The sequence below is a fragment of the Mobula hypostoma genome, chromosome X1, assembly GCF_963921235.1.
Source record: "Mobula hypostoma chromosome X1, sMobHyp1.1, whole genome shotgun sequence".
Taxonomy (NCBI): domain Eukaryota; kingdom Metazoa; phylum Chordata; class Chondrichthyes; order Myliobatiformes; family Myliobatidae; genus Mobula; species Mobula hypostoma.
In genome coordinates this window covers 19,395,989-19,422,070 of record NC_086128.1, presented here as the reverse complement: position 1 = coordinate 19,422,070, position 26,082 = coordinate 19,395,989, and the positions used below count along the sequence as shown (strand labels likewise).

The 26,082-nt window shown below is 43.1% G+C and overlaps 1 protein-coding gene across 2 annotated transcripts in view; it reads left to right on the top strand.

The window, feature by feature from the left end:
* cd63 (CD63 molecule) overlaps window positions 1–13,989 on the top strand; it is a 70,080-nt gene extending 56,091 nt beyond the window's left edge. For both annotated transcript variants that reach the window (XM_063036939.1, XM_063036940.1), the window contains 6 exons: window positions 14–202; window positions 2,673–2,747; window positions 5,766–5,855; window positions 8,233–8,364; window positions 10,194–10,277; window positions 12,000–13,989. In XM_063036939.1, the coding sequence (XP_062893009.1) occupies window positions 14–202; window positions 2,673–2,747; window positions 5,766–5,855; window positions 8,233–8,364; window positions 10,194–10,277; window positions 12,000–12,065 (636 nt within the window). In that variant the 3' untranslated portion in view covers window positions 12,066–13,989. The remainder of the gene's footprint in view (window positions 1–13; window positions 203–2,672; window positions 2,748–5,765; window positions 5,856–8,232; window positions 8,365–10,193; window positions 10,278–11,999) is intronic.
* Window positions 13,990–26,082: the final 12,093 nt, after the last annotated feature.

Here is a 26,082-nt window from a genome sequence, read left to right as displayed (position 1 = left end):
TTCCTTATTCCAGATCTCGGGCATTGCACTCATTGTGGTTGGTATTGTGGTCCAGACCAAGCTGAATGGCACACTGCACATCACCAGTGTTGCTGCCTCTGGCGCTCCCATTGTCATCATCATAGTTGGCGTGATCATCAACTTTGTGGCCTTCTTTGGTTGCTGTGGTGCCTGGAATGAGAATTACTGCATGATAACCACGGTAAGGGGCCTGCCTGGGCTGTTTATATATCACTATTGTCTCTAACTCAAAGTAAAAGAGGACCATTCCAGTAAGTCCATCGGCACTCTGAATGGTGTGTGTCACTAGCTTTCCATTCAGTCCTCTCCCTGCCTCCAGGCTACCCTAATCAAGCATAGAAACGATAAAAACATTCGGAAGCCTTTACTTTTGAAGGATAAATGTCAGAGTCTGGGTGGGAGGAACAGCCTCTTGATATTTTCATGTCTACACTGCCACGACTGGGTGCAACACACACACAAAATGCTGGAGGATCTCAGCACGCCAGGCAGCATTTTGTGTGTGTTGCTTGGATTTTCAGCATCTGTAGATTTTCTCTTGTTTGTGATTGGATGAATGGGTGACTAGTTTCTGTGGTATTCCCAGTTTTATTGTCTACTGTACAATGCTGTTTACTGATGCCTGTAATAGCTTGGCATGTATTCCATTGTGACGCTTGGTGCTCACTGTAAGGAGGTTCCTTCCCTTGTATCATGACGTGTTACTGGCATACAGGCACTGATATTTAATCCATCATTCTTGAGCTCTAGCTGTCAGCGGTTTGGATTGGGTGTTGGAGGGCATGATCGGCAAATCCAGATTCAGTAATTTGACAAAAATATAAAAATGGGGAGATTATGCTAATTTTCAGGACATTGGTGCAACCACATCAGGAATATTATGTGCAATATTGACATTCTTGAATAAGACCAATGTGTTGAAGGCAGTTCAGAGGTCTGCAAGGCGGTGCCTGGAATGGTGGGGGAAGGGTGGGGTGAAGGGGCACTACTGGAACATACAATTCTGAAGAGTCTTGACAGGGTAGATGTTGGGAGAGTGTTTCCTCTTGATAGGATCTAGAACTAGAACCCATCCTTAAGGTGGATGGAATAATTTATTTATTTATTTTTTTTAAGGCTGTAGATCTCGAGCTAGATGTTTCAACTGCACTTTTGAGAGTGTAATTAAGGCAGTGGTAGATTAATTCTTGATGAGCAGGAAGTGAACAGGAAGCGTTGAACTTGCAGACATATTGGCTGTGATCTGATTAAATGGCAGTCTAAACTTAAGGGGCAAAGTGGCCCCAATGTTTGTAGTGGAATAGGTATTCGGTCAGTACACTAATCTCCAAGTGCTTGGCTCTGTGGTGTACTGGTACTAAACATTTAGCATTTTCCACCAGCTCTTTGTATCACATCCCTTAAATATCTAGGTTGGAGGCCAGGATTGTTAATGTGATGGGCTATCATTGCTGAAGTGACTAGTTATGGAGAGGGTTTCAGCCCAAAACATTCACTGTTTATTCCACACCACAGATAGAAAATAGGTGCAGGAGTAGGCCATTCGGCCCTTCGAGCCTGCACCGCCATTTATTATGATCATGGCTGATCATCCAACTCAGAACCCCGCCCCAGCCTTCCCTCCATACCCCCTGACCCCCGTAGCCACAAGGGCCATATCTAACTCCCTCTTAAATATAGCCAATGAACTGGCCTCAACAGTTTCCTGTGGCAGAGAATTCCACAGATTCACCACTCTCTGTGTGAAGAAGTTTTTCCTAATCTCGGTCCTAAAAGGCTTCCCCTCTATCCTCAAACGGTGGCCCCTCATTCTGGACTTCCCCAACATCGGGAACAATCTTCCTGCATCTATCCTGTCCAATCCCTTTAGGATCTTATACGTTTCAATCAGGTCCCCCCTCAATCTTCTAAATTCCAACGAGTACAAGCCCAGTTCATCCAGTCTTTCTTCATATGAAAGTCCTGCCATCCCAGGAATCAATCTGGTGAACCTTCTTTGTACTCCCTCTATGGCAAGGATGTCTTTCCTCAGATTAGGGGACCAAAACTGCACACAATACTCCAGGTGTGGTCTCACCAAGGCCTTGTACAACTGCAGTAGTACCTCCCTGCTCCTGTACTTGAATCCTCTCGCTATAAATGCTGCCTGACCTGCTGAGTTCCTTCAGCATTTTGTATGTTGTGCTGGATTTACAGCCGAGTCTTGTAGTCATTTAGTCCAACCAGCAATGAGTCTTGGTTTTGTCACTTTTCATATTGCCTTGATGTAGAAGGCAGCAATTCAGCTTGTCAAGTCTCTGAGTGTCATTCAGCATTGTCATGAGTCTAATCTGGGATAATTCACCCACTGGCTACTTACTCACCACTGGTTACATGTGATCTCCGTGTAAGTGGACTTGAAATCTTTTTCTTCTTCCACCACCACCCACTCGGTAAATAGTTTGAAATGCAAGGGTTTGCTTCTGCAATGTCTCAAAGGAGCTTGCTGGTTCCTTATTAAAAATCGTACCAAACAATTTCTAGCAAACGTTCTCCATTTTCTGCTGTGGCATTTGAGATACTAGTAGTACTTCTCCCAACTTTAGTTGGGAAGTTGAGAGGCTGATCTATAACGGTCTGTTGAAATGCTTTATATTTTTTCCCGGTTCTAGTTTGCGGTTCTTCTGGTCCTCATCTTTCTTGTGGAGATTGCTGCTGCTATTGCTGGTTACGTTTTCAAGGACCAGGTGAGTATTATCTTGTTCCTTCTCTGGGGAAAGGTTTTACACAAATATGTTTTGTTGTTTATTTTTTTTTTTCTTGACCTTGAACAAGAAGCTCAATTTCAATCTGCCAAGTGGTATGCAAAGGTTTTATGGGGAATTGTGACAGGGTTCAAAGATACATGCAGTATTTTGTAAGAACTGAGTATATTCTTACCATATTTGAATGATTTTGAGTATTCCAGAACAAGGCAAAATGATGTTGGAAGAAATCAAATTGCAGATGCTGGAATTAGAAAATACTACAAATGCGCTAAGACAGTAGGACTATAAGACATGGGAGCAGAATTGGGCCATTTGGCCCATTGAGTCTGCTATTCATTCATGGCTGATCCATTATTCCCCTTAGCCCCACTCCCTGGCCTTCTCCCTATAACCTTTGCTGTGTCCGATCAGAAACCTATCAAGCTCTGCCTTAAATACACCCAACAACCTGGCCTCCACTGCTGTCTGTGGTAATAAATTCCATAAGTTCACCACCCTCTGGCTAAACAAATTTCCCTACATCTGTTTTAAATGGACACTCCTCTATCCTGAGGCTGTGTGCTCTTGTCCTAGACTCCCCCACCAAGGGAAACATCCTTTCCACATCTAATGTCTAGGCCTTTCAACATTCAAAAAGTTTGGATGAGATCCTCTCCCATCCTAAATTCCAGTGAGTACAGACCCAGACCTATCAAACATCCCTTGTGTGATGACCCTTTCATTTCCAGAATCCTTTTTGTGAACCTCCCCTGAACCCTCTCCAATGCCAGCACATCTTTTAGATGAGGAGCCCAAAACTGTTCACAGATAATACTCGAGGTGAGATCTCACCAGTGCCTTATAAAGCCTCAGCATCGCATCCTTGCTCTTGTTTGTATTCTAGACCCTTTGAAATGAATACTAACATTGCATTTGCCTTCCTCACCACTGACTCAACCTGCAAGCTGACCTTTAGGGTGTTCTGCACAAGCACTCCCAAATCCCTCTGCATCTCAGATTTTTGGATTTTCTCCCCATTTAGAAAATAGTCAGCACATTTATTTCTACTATCAAAGTGCATGACCATGCATTTTCCAACATTGTATTTGATTTGCCACTCTCTTGCCTATTCTCCTAATTTGTCCAAGTCCTTCTGCATCCTGCCTGTTTCTACAACACTACCTGTCCCTCCACCAATCTTCGTATCATCTGCAAACTTGGCAACAAAGCCATCTATTCCATCATCTAAATCAATGACATATAGCATAAAAAAGAAGCAGTCCCAACGGAACACCTAGTCACTGGCAGCCACATTTTAAAATAAATAAATAAATAAATAAATAAATCCTACTCACTTCCTCCTACCAATCAGCCAATGCTCTAACAATGGCAGTAACTTTCCTGTAATACCATGGGCTCTTAAACAGCCTCATGTGTGGCGCCTTGTTAAAGGCCTTCTGAAAGTCCAAATATACAAAGTCCACTGTTTACCTATCCTATTTGTAATCTTGAAGAATTCCAACAAGTTTGTCAGGCAAGATTTTCCCTTGAAGAAACCATGCTGACTTTGTCATATCTTGTCCTGTGTCAACAAGTACTCATAACCTCATAGATGGATAGATAGGTATACTTTATTAATCCCGAGGGAAATTCAGTTTTGTTACAGCTGCACCAACCAAGAATAGAGCGTAAATATAGCAATACAAAAAACCACAAACAATCAAACAACAAAATGCAAACTATGCCAGATGGAAATAAGTCCAGGACCAGCCTATTGGCTCAGGGTGTCTGACCCTCCACGGGAGGAGCTGCAAAGTTCGATGGCCACAGGCAGGAATGACCTCCCGTGATGCCCAGTGTTGTATCTCGGTGGAGTGTGGCCGAAGTCCAACAGCAAAAAGTTCAATATCCAGTCTACAAACACGTTCCTCAATCGTAATATGACCCGGATTGCGCCATCCGTTGTTAACCAGAACAGTAAGCACCCAACTCCTTTACGCTTACTGCTCTCATCCTTAACAATTGACTCTAACATCTTCCCAACCACTGAGGTGAGGCTAACTGGACAATGATTTCCTTTCTGCTGCCTTTCTCCTTTCTTAAAGTGGAGTGACATTTGTAATTTGCCAGCCTTCTGGCACCATGCCAGAGTCCAATGGTTTTTGAAAGGTGGTTACTAATACCTCCACAATCTCCTACCGCTACCTCTTTCAGAACCCTGAGCTGTAGTTCCTCTGGTCTGGTTGACTTGTGTACTTTTTGAGTCTTTCAGCTTTTTGAGCGCCTCCCTCATAATAGTAACTCTCTTCTCTTCCCTTACACCCGTCAACACTGCCAGTGTCTTCCACAGTGAAGACTGGTGCAAAATACTCATTTAGTTCATCTGCCATCTCCTTGTCCCCAGTTATTATTTCTCCAGCCTCATTTTCTGGAGGTCCTATATCCAATCCCATCTCTTCTTTACATATTTGAAAAAGTTTTTACTATCCACTTTGGTATTGTTTGCTAGCTTGCATGTCTTCCCTCCTAACAATTCTTTTAGTTGCTCTCTAGGTTTTTAAAAGCTTTCCAATCCTCTATCTTCCCGCTAATTTTTGCTTTGTATGCCCTCTCTTTTGGTTTTACATTACCTTTGACTTCCCTTGTTAGCTGTGGTTGTACTATTTTGCCATTTGAGTAGAAGGTCAGGCAGAAGGAGAAAGGTTTAATTCCCCAGGTGTGGGACTCCATGTCAGAACTTTTGTTTCAGACTGGAAATGTTAGTTGCTGCCTGGCTTAAGAGTTTCTGGCACTTTATTTTAAAGTGGAGCTACAGTGGTTTAAAAGCCCCTTGCCATTAGGAGTGAGCAAAGTTTTAGGAGTTTGATGAAGTTTGTTTTTTGACATCTTGAGTAATGACAGCACAAAACATGAGGTTGTTGGCTTCTGGGTTTTGAACCTCATGCATGTCTGCGATTTGATATCAATCTGTGCCATGTGATTTTTTTTTCAACTTTTGCTTTCATCCTCACCTGACAGATTCGCGATGCCTTTGAGAAGTCGTTTAATAATACCATGGAGCAGTACAACCAGACGACTAGCAATGAAGTTGACAATTGGCAGAAACAGGTATGTGTGCCTCTGAGGAGCCTTTGACTGCAAGCTTCATCAACCATGTTTGTTGGTGGCACATTTAAAGGGAGCATTTATTTCTATTAGCAGAAAAGTAACTGTACCCATCCTGAGATGTTTTCCTGTATGTGGTTTTGTAGTTTGCTGTTTAAACCCTGCCCACCCATGGAAAACCTTGTTAGCATTTCCAGCAAAAAACATCAAAAGCTTCTTGATTCTTAAGCCCCAACTTGGAGTCAGAACCTCGGCAGAGCTGAGCGCTGACTGTGATACAGTAACCTAGTATTTGCATTATTGATCTCTCCTAATAATCAGGAGATGCAGGTTTGAAACTGGCTGTGAAACTACTTGGGGCTGTATTTGGGGAAGTCTGATTCAGTGATATCCTTGCAACACATACAAAATGCTGGAGGAACTCAGCAGGCCAGGCAGCATGTATGGGGGGAAAAAACAGTCAATGTTTTGGGCTGAAACCCTTTGGCAGGACTGGAGGAGAAAAAAGCTGGGGAGGAGATTTGAAATGGGGGGGGATGGGAGAGGTAAACATCAGGTGATAGATGAAACTTGGGGAAGGGATGAAGTAAAGAGCTAGGAAGTTGATTGGTGAAAGAGACAGAAGGCCATGGAAGAAATTAAAAGGGTGGGGGGTGGGGGAAGGAGCACCAGAGGGAGGCAATGGGTGGGTGCCTCCCTTTGGTGGATAGGAGGAAAAGGGGATGGGAAATGAAGGGATGGGGGCGGTGGATGCATTACTGGAAGTTCGAGAAATCAATGTTCATGCCATCAGGTTGGAAGCTACCCAAACGGAATACAAGGTTTTACTCCTCCAGCCTAAGTGGGGCCTCATCACGACAATAATGGAGGAGGTCATGTATGGGCATATCGAAGGGGAAGTGGAATTAAAATGGGTAGCCTCTGGGAAATCCCGCTTGTTCTGACAGATGGAGCGTAGACGCTCAGAGAAGTGGTCTTTCAATCTACGTCAGGTCTCACCGATATACAGGAGGCCACACCGGGAGCACCAAACACAGTAGATGACCCTAACACTCACAGGTGAAGTGTCTCCTCACCTGGAAGGACTGTTTGGGGCCTGAAAGGTAGTGAGGGAGGAGGTGTAGGAGCAGGTGTAGCACTTGTTCTGCTTGCAAGGATAAGTCCAGGAGGGAGATCAGTGAGGAGGGACAAATGGACAAGGGAGTCGCGTACGGAGCGATCCCTGTGGAAAGCAGAAAGTGGGGGAGAGGGAAAGATGTGTTTAGTAGTGAGATCCCGTTGGAGGTGGTGGAAGTTTCGGAGAATTATGTGCTGGACACAGACTGGTGGGGTGGTAGGTAAGGACAAGGGGAGCCCTATCCCTGGCAGGGTGGCAGGAGGGTCGGGTAAGTGCCAGTCACTTCAGTGATATTGTTCTCTAATCTGGCCTGTGTGAGATTTTGCCAATATGGTTGACTCTTAAGTGGGCATTGAAATAACCCAACAATCCATCATTTCACGACACATGCCGGTGAAAATAAACCTGATTCTGATTCATTTGAAGGTCAGTTGTGGAGGAGCACTGAATGCTGGCCTGTTCTACATTTTATTTAAATAAAACCTTGATATCCTTCTGTTATCAGACTTTTGAATGGACCTCTTGTATGCCAAAGATGAACTCCTGCCTACATTTCCTCCTGCCTCAGGAAAGCAGTCAATATAATCAAGGATCTCCTCTCCCCCCCCCCCCCCCATACTCTTTCTCACTTGTCTCCAATCCCATTGGGCAGGAGGGACAAAAACTTGAACAGGTACCACCAGACGACCAGGCCCAGGACCGCTTCTATCCCACTGTTAAGACTTTTCAATAAACCTTTGTATGCGAAACATGAACTTTTGATCTCCTAATCTACCTCTTAGTGGCCCTAGCACTTTATTTACCCGCGCTACACCCTTTCTGTAGCTGCAGGGCTATACTCTGTGTTGTTTTCTTTTATTTCCCCCAATATTGTTGTGTATGGAATGATCTGTGGGAATAGCATGCAAAAAGAAAGCTTGTGACTATCATGTACACAGGTGGGTGTGGGGGGGGGGTGGGGAGAACTTGGAGGAAACTTTAGTATTTTTGAAATGTTGTTTCCAGCAGTCCCTTAAATTTTTTTTTCTCCCCCAGAAACTGACTAGTTGTAAATGCTCATTGTAATCCTGAAGCACAAACTCCAATGCCGGTAACTCGGGGGGGGTTTGGACTGATGATGCTTAAATGTTCAAATCTCACTTTGAACTCTTATTAACTAAGCTCATTACTGGTAGAATGATAACACAATTGTCCCTGTTTTCTACTCTGTCGGACCTGTGTATAAACCAAGTTGCCTTCAATCTGTTTCATCCCTTCCTGCAGTTTCACTGCTGTGGTAGTGTCGACTATCGTGACTGGTTCCCGCAGCTGAACAACACGGTGCCAGATTCTTGTTGTAAGCAAGAATTTAGAGGGTGTGGCAGGAATACTAGTGATTCTAACATATACAGGCAGGTGAGTAATGGTTTGACCTTCTGTTCACTGGCATCCACCAGACTCTACCAAGCAGCCTTTGGATGCTTGCAACTTAACAAGTAAAGAGTGGGTGGTGGGGAAATATCACTTGGATTGTTGCATCTGTGACCAGCCCTGCTTAGAAAGTTCAAGTTGCTGGGGATGAGGGAGGTAGGAAAGGCTTTATTCTGTACATGAACCTGTGTGCTAGTGGCATTGATGCTGTGTATGGGAATGCTGTTCTGAGTTTCTATTCCATTAGTCATTTTAGGGTATTTTAAATTTTTTCCTGCAAATTTGGTACCAAGAAGCAGCTGAAGCTATTGGATTGTCATTGAAAACCAATAGCTTCACTAACTCTCTCTCATGGGGGAGAAAAAGCCACCTCTTCTCTTTACAAAAGGTTCAGATGAGGACCATCTTAGTCCCCTGGAGAGTTTGAATAAGCTACTGTTGTATGCATGAGTAGCTAGGAATACCAGTGGTGCCAACATCCTGCAAAGTTTGAATCTAACAGGTTTAATAAAAATCTGTAGGTAGAAGATGGAGAATAGGAGGCAGATTTTCCACTAGGACCAGCAAGTCTGAGAAGTCCTATATTTGGATCAGGGATCAGTTTTGGGACTGGAGCTTGTTACACATCAATGATCAGGATGAAGGAGTGTGATGACAGTACCAAGATTGATTGAGGGTCAGGTAGTGTTGTGGAGATGGTCTGCAGAAAGGTTTGGACTGATTAGGAGAGTGAACAAAAAAGTGTTTAAATACAACATTAGGAAGTGTTGGGGCTGTGCATTATGGTAGGGAAAATAAAGGTGTAGACTTTTTAAATGGGTAGAATTCAGAAACCAGAGGTGCAAAGGGACCTTGAAGACCAAGTTCAGGATACCTCAAAGTTAAGCTGGTAGCTTTTTTGAAAAAAGGCAAATGTAATGTTAGCATTTGTTTTGAGAGGACTGGGATGCTCTGCCGAGCCTTTATAAGGTATTGTCAGACCACAGTTGGAACATTGAGCAGTTTTGGGCCCTGTATCTAAGAATGTACTGATCCTGGAGAGGGTCCTGAAGAGGTTCACAAGAATGATCCCTGGATTGAAAGGCTTAACAAATGAAGAGCGTTTATCTCTGCACCTGTACTTGATTGACTTCAGAAGAATGAAACTGGGTGGGGGAGGACACAGAAATCTCATTGAAACGTGCCAGATACTGAGAGACCTGGATAGAGTGGGTGTGCAGAAGATGTTTCAATCAGTAGGGCAGTTTAGAATCTGAGAGCACAGCCTCAGAATAAAGGGATGTCACTTTTAAAACTGAGATGAGGAATTTCTTCAGCCAGATGGTGGTGGATCTGGAAATCATTGTCACAAAGTGGTGGAGGTCAAGTTATTGGGTGTTTTTAAGGCAGTTTGATGGGTTCTTAACTGGAAAGCAGGATAAAGGTTACAGCTAAAGTGGGAAAATAGGGTTGAAGAAATTGGCCATAATCGAATGGCAGAGCAGACTCTGGGCTGAATGGCCTAATTCTGCTCCAGATGCCTTGTGGATAGGACATGGTCTAGAATGATGCATTATGTTGAGTTGGCTCTTCCTGCGTCTTTGTGCCTTGTCTGAGGGCTTTATCAGCACCAACTTTGTGCCACTATTGCTGAAGCTCACTAATATACAATGTGCCTGTGCTGTCAGCTGAGCTGCTCGGGCCCTGCTTTCAGAATGGGAAATCTTAAAGGTCTGCACACAAGGAAATTTTATGTGGGTCTTATCATTACCTTAATCTTCATCATTTGTATTTTTCCTGTCAGTAAGCTATTTTTCTTTTTCTTTAAAATATAGGGCTGTGTGCAACTTATTAATGATTGGCTTAAAAACAACATTGTGATCGTGGCAGGTGTGGCTCTTGGAATTGCCTTATTCCAGGTAAGAACAAATTTGTCTGTGTGACAGCCTGTGATAAAAGTTTGACAATGTTTATCCATCGACTGTGACTGTTCTCAGCCAGTGAACTCACTTCCTGTTGCTGGGACTCCCTCTCCTGAAGTTGGAGGAACTTGGCAGGTCAGGCAGATTCCATGGAGGGAAATGAACAGTCATTGTTTCAGGTCAAGACTCTTCAGCACTAAATAAGGGGAGTTGGCCAGTATAAAGGGGTGAGGCAAGAGCTGACAGGTAATGGGTGGATCCAGGTGGGGAGGGAGGGGGAAAATAATGACAGAAGGCATTTCCTCGTCATCTCTGTGCCGTCAAATTATAGTTCTATTAGACAATGGTTGTGTGGCTTCAAAAATCGGAAGGGACCTCCTTCTTTGTATTTTGATCAAATAGCCTCATTGGGGCAATTTTCCAGGCAGTTTAGTTGCATATTTTTGGGTTATTTCAAGCATCACCAGTGGTGAGCAGTTGTAGACCTGGGAAATGCTCTAGACAATGGGCATCTTTTCACAGAAGTAGAAAAGGCCAAGAGTTTGGTTAATAGTTGTCTTTTCCTGGTGTTTGTTGAGTGCACCACTTGGTAAAGAGGGAAGGCAGGGAGTCTCTGTCCGCAAAAGCTGCTGGCCGGTGATGGGTTGAATGTCACACTGAGAAGTGTTGCAGTGGGATTAGATTGATTCCTCCTGTAAAAGGCTAGTAGGGATCCAATTGGCTGGATATACTTTAAGATGAAGGCCAGCTGCTGTTGTAATTGTTAAGATTGCTAGTAGGGGTGGTTGACCATGGTGTTAACACTGCCTGGTGGAGTACTAAAATAACCAAACCTTGACCTCCTGTGCTGTACACCAGTTCAATGTCCAATCTATCTTCAGTCAAGGTATGACATGGGTAATTGACCTGAAATGTATGGCTTTAAGTGATCAGCCCATAGCAGAATCTGATTTGCAGCCTGCCCTAGCAATTGTTCTGATTTATTGAAAATCAGGCCTTTTCTCCCCTTGTATGTGAAAGACTCGAGTAAAGCAAAACAACATGATGGAAACCCTCAACTGGCTAGGTGGCATCTGCCAGGGCTGGGGGAGGGGTGCGGTGGGGTTGGTGTAGGTGAGTAATATTTCTTGCTGGTAAGTCAGTTGGTTCATTTGTGCCCAATGTGGATAATTTCTAAAACAACTGTGGGCAAGGTGCAAGGACTCTGAGGTGGGTAGTAATGCTTATGTTGTGTAGCACCAGCTGAGTTAGAGTGCAATCTTGTAAAGCGATGAGGTCAAGGCCAGCAATTATTGCCCTTCCTCTGTTGCCCTTGTGCTAGCGAACCATTTTGCTGTGGGGGAGATGCTTCCATACACTGGAAGCAACAATTATATTTCCAATGTTGGGCTGGTGTGTCATTTGGAAGGGAGTCTATAGATGGTTTTGGCATGCCCCTGCTGCCCTTGTTGCCCTTGGCACTAGAGGTTGCATGTGCAGTCGTTTCTAGACATTGAGTTATTTTGATTAAAGAATTTCAGAGTCCTTTTGGACTAATATTGCAATGATAGAAATTTGGTCCAAACACTTTGCTACCTTGGTATGCGTACCAAAAAATCTACCAATCTACTTTTCATTTGCAATTGTATGTCAAGATCTCTTGAGCAATTACATCACTAGTTAATGAGATTTTAGTGTAATTTTTGTCTAATTTTTTTAACCACTTTGTTTTTGTTTCAGCTCCTTGGAATTATATTTGCGTGCGTGCTGATGAAAGGCATTAAAAGTGGCTATGAAGTAATGTAGTCTTCATCTCAACAGCCAATGTTCATTGAATACTTTTCGTTTGTATTTTTGCCACAACTGTGAACTTTGATCACAATGAATATTCTTTTGTTAAAAGAAAATGAATGTCTGTGCCTTTCTCCTTCATTACTTTTGACATATGAGCACTAAAATGTAACCAAGGTGACCCAGCAAATGCTACTCATTTTCTACCCCCTACCTGCTCTACAAATGTCTTGTATAGGCATGTTTTTTTTTCTTCTTGTAAAAGACATATCCTGTGCCGAGGGTGCTTTAGTTTATTCAACTGTACTGTAGGGGCCATGATTTAGGGTGGAGTTTCTCCCTCATTTCAAGGGGGGACTTTCTGATGAAATGTTTGTCACCAGCCTCTGCAATCGTCAGGCAACACTCCATTGTGTTTGGTCAAGAGGCCACAGCACTTTCTGCAGGTCAATCTGTAAAATGTGCTGTCAGCCTTTTCCTGGATAATGTCCCCTTCACCTTTCTCTTGAGAGTTTTTTTTTAAGAGGATATTAATGGCTTGTAATACCACATCCTGGTCACTTAACCTTGCAACTTTAAGCAGCTGGATGACTCCCAATGGAGAAGTTGGAGATCACTAGGAGTAATTTTTCTTTCCCTTACCAAGGAGCTAATATATTTGGGAGTTCTGCTTCCACTTGTGTGTCCTTGGCCCAGTTATTCACTTCTGCCCAGCTCACCCATTGGAAGTGGTTTACAGTTCCACTTGATCAAAATTCTCCAAGGCAATCTCCAATATCTAGGGATGCAGAACCCTGATGAGTTTCTTTCTCCTTTTGCTCTTTTTTTTTCCCCCCCTGAGTGAAACTTGTAAAGTTGCAACAAACATCTTGCTAGATTGAGGGCACAGTAACCTTTTCATCTTGATCAAAGGCTTTGGTTTGCAGTCTTGTCAGCCTCAAGGTGAAAGATTGGCTCTGTGTTGTGGACCATTGGTTTGACATCTAAAAGCTCATGGCACATGAATATGGGAGCTGTCCTGCTGGCTCCAGTCATGTTGTTTGATCTATAAACCTGATGGGCATGCCTTTAACACCTTGTTCCATTTTCAATTTCCCACTCCTGAACTTTGGCATATGACTTCACTTGAAATAGGCAGTTGAAGTTTTGTCAAAGGTGATCTGGGAAGGCAGGCCAAGACACTTTTTAAATAAAATGTTTTCTTTTTTGGTGTTTTTTTTTGGGACCAGGCTTTGGGCTGCTGCAATGGTGGGGGGGCAGGGGTGTTTACTGTCGCCAGAGCGTGGATGAAAATGTCTTTATTTTGGGGAAATACTAAGGCCTGACATATCACTTCTTGAAGCTTAAGTCTGCAATGTCAATTGTGCACTTCCCACCATTCCTTGCTCCACCACCACCTGTCTTGATCATGTTAGTGCATTTAGTTGTATTAGAAGTTGTTTCTCTTCAAATTAGATCTTGAGAGCTTCAGAGAAACTGCCAGCACCACACCCTTTTGCATTCTGTTTGTGCCATTGTTATTTAGGAGGTAATCAAGAGTTTTTGTATATTGAGTGGGGTGCAGTTTACTTCCCAACACCTTCCCCAAAGCCAATTCAAAAAGAAGCCCTGTTCTTCTGTTTCAAAGGGCATCCCAACTTCAATTCACTGCCCCCTATGGAATATGGGTGCAACCTCACCGAGGGGGTTGTCTCTTCACACCACATCCTCAAACTCCAAAAGGGCACCTGCCAACAACAACTGCTTCACAGCTTTCTGACCACTCTTAGAGAGGAGGGTTGGGGATCCTTTGACAGAATTCTAAATTTGATGTATTTCCTTTCCAGTTTGTCAGCATGGAAATGTGATCGCATGCTATTTTCAATATGGTTCCTTGTTTATTCAAGTGTTGAATTTCTGATGTTCTGTATGTGGCAAAATAAACATTTTCTAGGTTGTATGCCATGCTTGTATCATGCTTTATTTGCACAGTCTATACAACAGCTTGTAGTTATCTGCTAGGTAGCAAACTAAACTATCCATGCTAGTGAATGAATGAACCTGCTGTAGAACCTGAGGAATTCATAAACTTTGTCACTATTTACTGCCTTTTGACCAAATGTAAACCAATCTGATCCGTGCAACTCCCTACCCATACTAAGGTTAACTTTAAACAGGTCTTACTGGCCCAACAACACATTTTAAAACACTTTTAAATTTAATGTCAGTAATCTGATTTTCAGGGTAATGCCAGCCTTGCTAGTGGTGCCCTTTTGCCGTGATGTGGCAGTTATTCCAATAGTTCTTCATCTCCAGCAATGGCGTAGTTTGGGGTTGCCAATCTTTTTTATGCCGTGGACCAATACTGTTAATCAAATGGTCTAAGTATCCCTGGTTGGGAAACGGTGCCCTAGTTTTACTTAAATGGATTTGGAGTGATAAGTATTTTAGCTACTTTTGACATTATTTCACAAGCCCTCTACCAACTGAGTTTCAGCAATGAATAACTAACTGGCTAATTGGAGTCGGCTGAGGAGCAAACATTGGCCAAGCACCAGGAAAACACAATGTATCTTTTGACACTCACTTGTGTTGTAGTGTTCATCACAAGTGTTAAGGGTTCTAGCATCTATCAGACTTCAGATCAGAAAAATGCAGTTACTGTTTGTAGGGGTTGCGGGGGGTTAACTAGAATAGTTGATTGGAATAACTGACTGGGGAAAGGAACTACTGTGCCGTTTTTAATTTTAATAACCCTAAGTACTTTTCAAAAGGGAGCTTTTAGTAAATGTCATTTGCAGCAATCTCCAGCTCCAATTACTAAGCCAATTTTGGATCTGGTTTGCCAACTTGCTCTGGATTCCATGGGCTTTTTGTTTTGAACTTTGGAGTTCAAAACAAATGAAATGTGATGAAGAATAGTGGGGAAAGAAGTCTTTTCTTGCTTCCCTCTCCTAAAATACAAGAGCTTCCTGTTTTGGTTCCACAAATGCAACCCTATCCTGACTTGATATTTCCAATGGTGGGGAGTCTAGGACAGGAGGGCACAGCCTCAGGATAGAGGGGCATGCATTTAAAATAGAGACGTAAATAAATTTCTTTAACTGGAGTGTGGTGAATTTGTGGAATCTGTTACCCCAGGCAGCTGTGAAGGCCAGATCATTGGGTGTATTTAAGGCATAGCTTGATAGCTTCTTGATTGGACACAGCATCAAAGGAGAAGGCTGGGGACTGGGGCTGAGGAGGGGAGGGGAGGGGAAAAAGGATTAGCCATGATTAAATGGCAGAGCAGACTTGATGGGCCAAATAGCCTAATTCTACCCTTGTGTCTTGTGGTCTTGACATGCATCAGGAAATAAACAGGGACTTGAACCTGTAACAGGCTTCTTGTGCTCTAGGTAAGGCTCACTCATAAGACTTTGGCGTATCAAGTCCACCCCAACGTTCAATCATGGCTGATTATTATCCTCAACCACTTTCTTCTGGCTTCTCCCTTTAACCTTTGACAGCCTTGCTAATCAAGAGCCCATCAACCTCTGCTTTAAATAGTCCCAATGACTTGGGACTCCACAGCCATCTGTGGTAATGAATTCTACAGATTCTCCACTCTCTGGCTAAAGAAATTTATCCTTGTCTCTGTTCTGAAGGGATGTCCTTGTAATCTTTAGGCCATGCTCTCTGGTCCGAGACACCCCTGTTACAGGAATCATTCTCACAACGTTCACTCTATCTAGGCCTTTCAATATTTGATAGGTTGCAACAAGATTACCCCCAGTCATTCTTTTAAACTCCAGTGAGTACAACCCAGAGATCTCAACCTATGGTGGCAAGGTTAAGGGAGAGCTTCCAGGCTCATCAGCTGTTGCCTTGGTTACATTAGTTGACCATGGCAGTGGATCCAGTCATTGGCCTCTGAGGTTGTGTGGGCCTGGATGTGCGTCACTTCCTCATGCTTTGTGTGGTGTACACAGGCTTCAGATGTCCCATGGCAATGGAGAATGGGGGACAGAGGTAGGGCTGTGATAGCTGGGAGTTCTCTGCCAAAGAACCAAAGGCAGCAGACGTGTCACACCTCAGTCTCACCCAGCCCTCCACCTTCTGCCCCCCCACCCCATTTGCTGCAGGGATTTAAGGGTGGAATTGGTAAGTTTTGCAGGGTCCAGCCTGAAAGCCACGGTGACACAGTGGTCACAGCTGCTGTCTCTGATACAGATCCAGGCTTAATCCTGACTGGATGCTACCTGCGTAGAGTTTGCACCTTCTCCTTCAAACCATTGCGAGTTTGCTCCAGTTTCCTCCCATGTCCCCAAGATATGGGAGTCTTGGGGTCCATTGGCTGCTGCAAGTAGCCCCTAGGGTGTAGGTGAGAGCCCCTAGAGTGTTGGTGTGAATAGTTTACAAGGAAATATAATTAATGGGGTTGCTCTGAAAGCTGGCATAGACTTAACAGGCTGAATGCCCTTGTGTAATAAGAAAATATGATTGTTGTCCAAAGTCCTATTCCATGCAATTAGCTCCCACATTGCATCAGATTTTAATATTGCTGTGTGTTAGTGGGATGTCAATTATTAAGCTGCTTAGTGCTGGCCCACTATTGGTTCATGGCCAGAGTTTATTTTAGCAAATATCTGTTTTGGGCTGACTTCCAGTTCCTTAGCAGAAACCCTACTGAGTCATTTTTCACACCTGCGGAAGTTTCCTCTCGGTGCTGATGACCGCAGGGTACTGGAACGAGGGACAGTGTGGTGGTGCAGCAGTTAGCATAATGCTTTTACAGTGCCCGTGACCTGGGTTTGATCCCCACTGTCTTTTAAGGAATTCGTATTCTCCCTGCGATTGTGTGGGCTTTTTTCCGGGTGCTCCACTTTCCTCCCATATTCCAAAGATGCCCAGGTTAATCGGTCACATGGATGGCTGGAAGGACCCGAGAACCTACTGTATCCCTAAACCTAACTTACAATCTAAGAATTGTTGGAACTGCAGCTACAACCACCAGAATCGGTGTTGCTGATAAAGCATGAACTTGGCATGACACTTCACTGAGTACAGTCAGACTAAAATAGGATGGCTGAGAAAACACCAGTGTGAAGGTTTTGGAAGGGATATCCTGAGCTTCAACCCTGGCAGCTGAAGGTGCTGCCGCCACTGGTGGAACAATGATGACCAGACAAGGTTGAAGGGTGCAGGCAAGTGTGAGGCTGAAAGACCTTGCCAGAACACCGCACTTCACACCAGATGTTGAGCAATTTCTTGCATGCCAATGTATGTGGCACCAATGGTCACCCTGTTCACTAACAGTTAATGTAAGGCTTCATCGTGACTATCGAAATAGTCATACAACGCAGAAACAGGCCCATCAACCCGCCATGCATCAAGCACCCTTCTGTGCTAATCCCATTTACCAGCACTTAGTCTGTAAGCCTTCTCTGCCTTGGTGATTCAAGTGTTCATCCAAATACATCCTAAATGTTGTGGAGTCTCTGCCCCCACCACCACCTCAGGCAGTGCATTCCAGATCTCAACCATCTGGGAGATAAGGTTCCTCCTTAGATCCCACCTAGAAGTGCTGTGCTGCTCTTGTGTATGTATGCCTATGACAACAATAAACTTGAACTAAACCTCAAACACAAGAGATTCTGCAGATGCTGGAAATCCAGAACAACACACAGGAAATGCTGGAAGAGCTCAGCAGGTCAGGCAGCATCTGTGGAAGGAAATAAAACAGTCTACATTTTGGGCTGAGACCCTTCATCAAGACTGGAAAAGAAGGAGAAAGAAGTTAGAACAAGGTGGTGGGGGGGCGGGGGGGAAGGAGTGCAAGGTGGCCATGTGTTAGGGGAAACCAAATGGGAAGTGGAAGGTGGGTGGGTAGGGTTGGGGGTATGAAGTGAGAAACTGGGAGGGGGGGTGATAGTTGGAAGGGGTAAAACGCTGAAGAAGAAATCTGATAGGAAAAGAATGTGGACCTTGGGAGAAAGGGAAGGAAAAGGTCCACCAGAGTGAGGTGATAGGCAAGTGAGGAAAAGAGGCAGCTTAAGGGGGGAGCCTGAATGAAGAATATGGGGGAAAAAAAAGGAAAATGGGAAGGAGGAGAAACTACCAGAAGTTAGAAAAATTGATTTTCATGCTGTCATGTTGGAAGCTACCCAGACAGAATATGAGGTGTTGCTCATCCATCCTCTTACCCCTTACCTTAAATGTATGCCCACTGGTTATAGACTCTTTCACACCAATGTAAAAACCTACCAATCAGAGAGAGGAATTCCATGGTGCTTCTGCGGGCTGAGTTCTGCTCATATTTTTCCATAGACAATAGGGAAAGCTGGAAATACCCAGCAAATCAGACAGCATCTGTGGAGGGAGAGAATCTGAGTGTATACCCTTACATCAGAACTAGCCAGTTCTGAAACACAACAGTAAATACTGGCTGTCTGAAATTGTTGAACTTGAAAGTCACAAGGGCTGCAACACACCCGGACAGAAGATGAACAAATAAAGGAGGTTCCTCCTTCAATTGGGGAAGGATTTATTGCTAAAGGAAGATCCTTCTTCCAGTGCATTCCTAATCCTCACAAACTCCTCTCCAGCCATGCTCTTCCTTGGTAGTAAAATCATCAGTGAACATATTTCTAATTTTGAATTACATTTTCCTGAGGGACCCTGTCATGAAAACATCTGCAACGTAGCTGGAAATGGACTTGGAAAGTTAATAAATTGGAGTGCTGGGGGACAAGTGCTTCACTGTCCCTGTATCATTAATTCCAAGTAACCAGATGTTCTGGCCCAGTTGCTGCTGCCGCTGTTGTAAATGCAGGCAGCCCAACCTGTTAATATGGTGCAGGCACAAGCTTGTTGTAGGTGAGTTAAATGTCCACGGGCAACCTTCAGTCTGTGTAGTAGGATGCTGCCAAAGGTAAGATGGAAACTCAGAATCCAACAGCAATGAACTACCTGCTCAGCTTCCAGTGTGTGCACAGCTTTGTCCTTTATTATTCTTGCGGCAAACTACTTAGTCAATTCAACCATTTACTGTTGAGTGGATGCACTTCCCACTGAGGTTGATAATTGCCAAATGCCATTTATCGTAACATGTGATCTGTTATTCATAGACTACATTAGACAACCAACAATACGTCACATCATTACTGTGACTGGTTTAATTTTACATAAGTAATACAGTGATAAATTTTGTGTATAAAATAAGTTGTAGCTTGGGTATTGGAGTTGTCTTCTTAAATCTAGATGGAATGGAAGGGCATTAAAATGTTGTTGTAAGGGAACTCACGATGCCTTAGCATTCATATGTGTCTCTGTAAACGTTTTACGGGACAATAAGCACTATCTTTGCACCCAATTCAAAGAGCAATATGACTTGCTTACAGGGCACCTGAGGGCTGAAGTAAAGTCAGTCCCGAGCCCCTGTTCGTAATGGTTATGACCTGAAAAATGAACAGTGGGCTTCACAGTTAGGTTATAATTACTGCCTGGGATCTCTCAGGAAGGGTGAGCACCCGAGAGGCACAGATTAGCATCACTCCTGGTTGGTTACAGCAATGGATGCAACAGGTAATCAATAAGATGAGAAGGGGTAAATTCAAAGGAGATGAGCAGGGCAACCTTTGGTGCCTGGAGTGCGCTAGCTGGCGTGGTGATGGAGGCAAATGCCTCTTAATGCATTCAAGAGACTCTTAATGCCACCAATGTGCAGGAAGTGGAAGGATATGGATATAGTGTGAGCAGCAAAGATGAGTTGTGAAATTGACTTAATTAGTTTGGCACACATTCTGGGTAGAAGGGCCTGTTCCTGTGCTGTAATGCTTTGTGTTCTATGCCCTAATACTGTATTACCATGCAAAACCTTTGATGGGACACATACCTCGCAATGACCCCTTGACTAAGGTACTGAGAGTTTCCTTACAATGCAATTTATCTGCCCCTATATTCCAGTGCCCCCTTGAGGGTGGTGGGAGTTCCTAAGGGGGGGGGGTGGCAATAAAGATAAAGGGGACAGTTGGGAGGGGCGCGTCAGATAGCGAGGGAGTGGCTGAGGAATTACAGGCTTAATTTAAGAAATGAATTACTTATAAACACTTGGTCCTCAGTGCCTCATAACTAAATGCGTAATCACCTCATCTCCTGCTAACCCACCATTCTCTTAGACTTTGCTCAAAGTGCATTATATTTGTTGAAAAGCAATGTAACACTTTTGTATTTGGCATATCATGAGAAATCTGGACTGAAGAAATCATGTTATTTCCAGGCCTGGCCCACACGTTCTTGCCATTCACTATTGTGATACAGTGTTAGCTAATATGATTCCCAGACTCTAATCACTCAGTGGCACAATTCCTGTGAATTAGGGTACGGTGTTCAATGGGGTAAAGTTCAAAATCTGCCCTTTTCAGTGGTTTTAACCACAGTTCTCTAACCCATGCTCCAACCAAGATATCACTACCCCACTTTATGTACCTTCAGGCAGAGAGCCAGGTTTTACATGAGCTATGATAACTTTCCCCTTTATTGATCATAGCATTTGAGGTTGGACCAAAGCAATCGGTGATTGACTATGGTCGCTACTCCATAAAGAATATGGCAGAAGCAGACCAAATGAAAAAGAGTGTAGATAGTATAGTGTGGAGTATCTGAAATATGGATTTATACCAGCACCAGGCAACCAACAGCAGCCAATGTGTCTGTTGCGTGAATTTTTTTTTAATGAAGCGATGAAGTTGTCCAGGCTCTTTGAACATTTGAAGAGAATACACTCTGATAAAACAAAGAAGAACTTGGCTTATTTTCAGTCACTTTGTGAAAACTTACAGAAATGGAAAACACTTTAAAACATGTTTCCCAGCACTTCACAACCAAGCAGTGATGGTTTGTGTGCTCCATACAACATTTCATTGCTCATTGCTAGATCTGGAAAGCCGCATACAATTGGAGAAGAACTGATTCTGCCAGCAGTAAGGGAGGTTCTGAATATAGTTTTACACGAGTCACCAGACCAAGTAATTAAAGCAATTCTGCTCAGCGACAACTCTATTCAAAGATGAATAGATGAAATGTATGCTAATGTAGAAGACAATTTGCGCATACTCCGGACAACAAAATTCGCTCTGCAGTTGGATGATTCATCTTTGCCTGGGAGCGAATCTTTGAAAGCATGGTTCAAGAGTTGGTACTTGCAAGGGGACTAGAAATAGATCCAAAGTGGGAGTCAATATTTTGGGTTGTTGAGCAATTTTTCAGGGAGAAGGACATTCTGCTCACCGACATTGTTGCTTGTGTAACAGATGGGGCACCATCAATGACAGGATGCCACTGTTAGGTTATTACTTTTTTGAAATAAAATCTGTGCCTAAAATATTTACTATTCACTGTGTAATTCACAGACAACGTTTTGTTGTAAAGAAGCCTAAGTGATCAGCTGTACAATTAATTAAATATTGGCATCACAGTAGTAAATAAAATCAAGTCCCATGCTCTCAATTCTTGACTATTTTGAGAGCTTTGAATTGAGAATGATGAATAATTTGAATGCTTGCTGTTTCACACAGAAGGTAGATAGCTCTCAAAAGAAAACTGCCTGAGACATTTTTATGCGCTTTTTCAAACTGTGATAAAATTTTTTGAAGAGTTGAATGCTTCATTTAGTAGTCAGCTCAGGAACTGCAAGATGGTACTGTTGAACCATGGCGACGTATTGCAGGCAGCTTACAAAATGGCTTCTTCTGAACTACTCTCACTACGTTCTGCAGCCTGTAATTTCCCTTTAAGTGATGTACATTCAGCCTTCTTAATGAACTAGCAATTTCATGATCTTCTGAAGGACTCAGACATAACTCTCGAGCATGCAGGTATGGTACCTTTAAGCAGATGAAGGCCAAAAGAGAGGGAGGAGGGCAGGACTCCAAGCCAGGCTAAACTGCCAGGGTATGAGACTTCCGCTATCCAGAATCATGTTAGCAAATGTACTGTCACTGGAGAACCAGATTTATGATCCAAGGGCAATGTTGTAACATGAACCAAGTTTCTGAAGCTAGTGTATATGGAAGTGTTTTATTCAACAAAAACGAGCAGCAGGCATCATATTGAGACACACTTGGAGGAAGAGGCCTCCTGACCCAATACTACATGACATTTTTATATGCTATATATTAAAGGTAACCACAGGACTATTCTATAGTTGCAATGTACATACAGTGCTTTTTTTGAATTACATATAGTTTTCACACACCTCCTTCTTAGCACCCACACTCCAGACACCCAAAATGAATGTTAATCTCCATCCACATTCATGCATGAAGGTTGGTTGCTGTTGAGATTAATATTTGCTATATACCCTAACTCCAGAATATGCCCTAACAGGCAAGATTGCTGTATTGTAAGGAAATGAGGGATTGCATGGAAACATGGCTCACTCTAGACACATCAGATAAGTTGATAAGACCCAAAGCCTTCTTGATACACAGGATAGACTGGACTAATGATTTGGAGAAAGCAAAATGTGTAGGAGGTCTGTATTTCATGATAAACTCTTTGTGATGCTCAGATGCAGCTGTCTTATCACACTCTTGTTCCTCAACCTGGCATATCTAATGATTATGTGCCAATTTACCACCAGAGTTCTCTTTGATCCTGACCACAGTTTATATTCTGCCAAAGGCCAATTTTAAGCAAGCACCCAAGGTATTAAGAACTGCCTTCAGCAAAAAAGGAACAGCCTACCCTGAAGCCTTTCAAATCATTGTCGGGTGCTTCAATCAGGCTTGTTTGAAGGACTCTCTGCCCAGTTATCATCAATATATCACCTGCAGCACCAGGGGGCCCATCACACTCAACCACTGATAAACTACCATAAGGAATGCCCACTTTTCAATCCTGAGGTTGCATCTTGGGAAATCTGATCACTTGGCTGTCCTTCTCCTACTTGCATACAGGCAGCGGCTAAAGAGCAAGCTTCCAGAGATGCGGACAAGAAAGGGATGGTTGTGGGAGGCAGAGGAGTGGCTACGGGATTGCTTCAAGTTGATGGACTGGGCCGTGTTCAAAGACTCATCAAAGGATCTGACTGAATACAGCATGGTTGTCACAAACTTTATAAAGACAGTTTTAGACGAGTGCGTCCCCACAAAATCATTCAGAGGTTTCCCCAACCAGAAGCCCTGGATGAACCATGAGATTCACAATCTGCTGAGGGCCAGACAGAGGCGTTCAAGTCCGGTGACCAAGCAAAATACAGGAGACCCAAGTACGATCTTTCGAAAGCCATCTCACATGCGAAGTGGCAACTCCAGACCAAACTTGAATCACAGAAGGATGCTCAACAGTCGTGGCAAATCTGTTGGAATTCTTTGAAGAAGTAACAAGCAGGACAGACAAAGGAGAATCTGTAGATATTGTGTATTTAGATTTTCAAAAGGCCTTTGACAAGGTGACACACATGAGGTGTTTAACAAGCTACAAGCCCATGGTATTACAGGGAAGATTCTAGCATAGATAAAGCAATGGCTGATTGGTAGAAGGCAAAGACTGGGAATAAAGGGAGTCTTTTCTGACTGGCTGCCAGTGACTAATGGTGTTCCAAAGGGGTCTGTGTTGAGACTAATTCTTTTTATGTTATATGTCAATGATTTGGATGATGGAATTGATGGCTTTGTTGCAAAGCTTGCATATGATAGGAAGATAGGTGGAGGGGCAGGTAGTTTTGAGGAAGTAGAGAGGCTACAGATGAGGAGAATTGGCAAAGAAATCGCAGATGGAATACAGTGTCAGGAAGTGTATGGCCATGCACCTTGGTAGAAGAAATGAAAGGGTTGACTATTTTGTAAATGGAGAGAAAATACAAAATGAGGTCCAAAGGGACTTGGAAGTCCTTGTGCAGGATTTCCTAAAGGTTAGTTTGTAGGTTGAGTCTGTAGTGAAGAAGGCAAATACAATGTTAGCATTCATTTCAAGGGGGACTAGAATTTCAAAGCAAGGATGTAACGTTGAGACTTTATAAAGCATTGGTGAGGCCTCATTTGGAGTATTGTGAGCAGGTTTGGGCCCCTTATCTTAGAAAGAACGTACTGAAACTGGAGAGGATTCAAAGTAGGTTCACAAAAATGATTCCAGGATTGAATGGCTTGTCGCATGAAGAGTGTTTGACGGCTCTGGGCCTGTATTCACTAGAATTCAGAAGAATGAGGGGTGACCTCATTGAAACCTGTCGAATGGTGAAAGGCCTTGATAGAGTGAATGTGGAGAGGATGTTTCCTGTGATGGAAGAATCTAAGACTAGAGGACACAGCCTCAGAATAGAGGGGTGTCCTTATAAAATGGAGATGAGGAGAAATATCTTTAGTCAGAGAGTGATGAATCTGTGGAATTCATTGACATGGGCTGCTGTGGAGGGCAAGTCTTTGTGTATATTTAAGGCAGAGGTTGATAGATTCTTGATTGGTCAGGGCATGAAGGCATTTGGAGAGAAGTTAGGAGATTGGGGATGAGAGGAAAGACCATGATGAAACGGTGGAGCAGACTCATTGGGCTTAATGGCCTAATTCTGCTCCTGTATCTTATGGTCTTGTGGTCTTATTACCCCTCAACCATCAGGCTCATGAACCTGAGTGGATAACTTCACTCAACTTCATTTGCCCCATCACTGACCTGTTCCCACAACCTATGGACTCTTCATGGACTCTTCATCTCATGTTCTTGATATTTATGGCTTATTTATTTATTATTATTATTGGGTTTTTTTCCATTTTGTCCTTGCACAGTTTGTTGTCTTTTGCACATTGTTTTTTGGCCATCCTGTTGGGGCTGGTCTTTCACTGATTCTGTTGTGTTTCTTGTATTTACTGTGAATGCCCGCAAGAAAGTTCGTCTCAGGGTTGTGTTTGACGATGTATATATACCTTGATAATAAATTTACTTTGAACTTTGAACAATGGATATTAGTCATGACGCTGCTTATTTCTCAGAATTATTCGCAAAATTTAATGAAATCCATCTTTAGTTGCAAGGAGATGATATGAATCTTATTAAAGTCATATCTTGTGTCTCCACATTTCTGCCCAAGTTAACCCTATTTAAGTGCAACATTGGCCGTCGTGACCTTTTCCAGTTTATGAGCCTCTCTGATTTGTAAGAGGAAGTAAGAATATAGATGATGCCTACAAGTATATTGTGCCCTCCTGGGTGAGCTGCATAAAGACACACCAGAGGGATTTCAGGATCTTCTCTCGATCCAACTCCAGATTGGGTAATAAATCTATTCCTGAACACTTGTAATGAGGAATTAACATGAAGGATGGAGGAAGAACTGATCTTGCCGCAAAATGACTGAGCTGAAGCTGATGTTCAAAAAATCTTATCAAGACTTTTGGCTGCAGAAACAAATCTCTGAATGCTATCCTGCACTATGGAAAAAGTGAGAATATTCTTTATTGCCTTTCCAAGATCATATTTAGTAGAGTGCGGTTTCAGTGGAGTCGTCCAACTTGTTTCAAAGCGATGAAATAGCCTGTAAATTACTGAACGTGGGGATCTGAGGCTCCTTCTGAGGTACATTGAGCCTGATGTTGAGAAGCTGATATCACTGCACCAAGCCATCCATCTCACTGAATGGTGAAAAAGCAATGAAATAGTGAATAGTTGGACTACTAATGTACGCTCTTAAATTGTTGATGAAAATCGTTTATACTGCAATTAAATAAAGAATTAATTGCATTTGTAGCTTTAAATAGATATGAAAAATTTTTGCAATTATTTGTCACTGCTTTGAATTTGCACTTTCTATTTTCTTTTACTGTGCATCGTGAACCAATTTTTAAAATAGTTTTTATTTATAATGGCTGGAAAGGGAGAGGTTGTGGTCTGGGAGCCAAGGGGGCGGTAATCCAACAAAGTTTGGGAACTACTGCTCTATTCCACCTAGATTTAATAAAACAACTCCACTACCCAAATTAAAGCTTGCTTTCTACAGAAATTTTCACTTGGAAAACAACACTTTTTTTGCACGACTGATGTGAAAGTAAAGAGCACAAACCAATCAAAGTAATTGAGT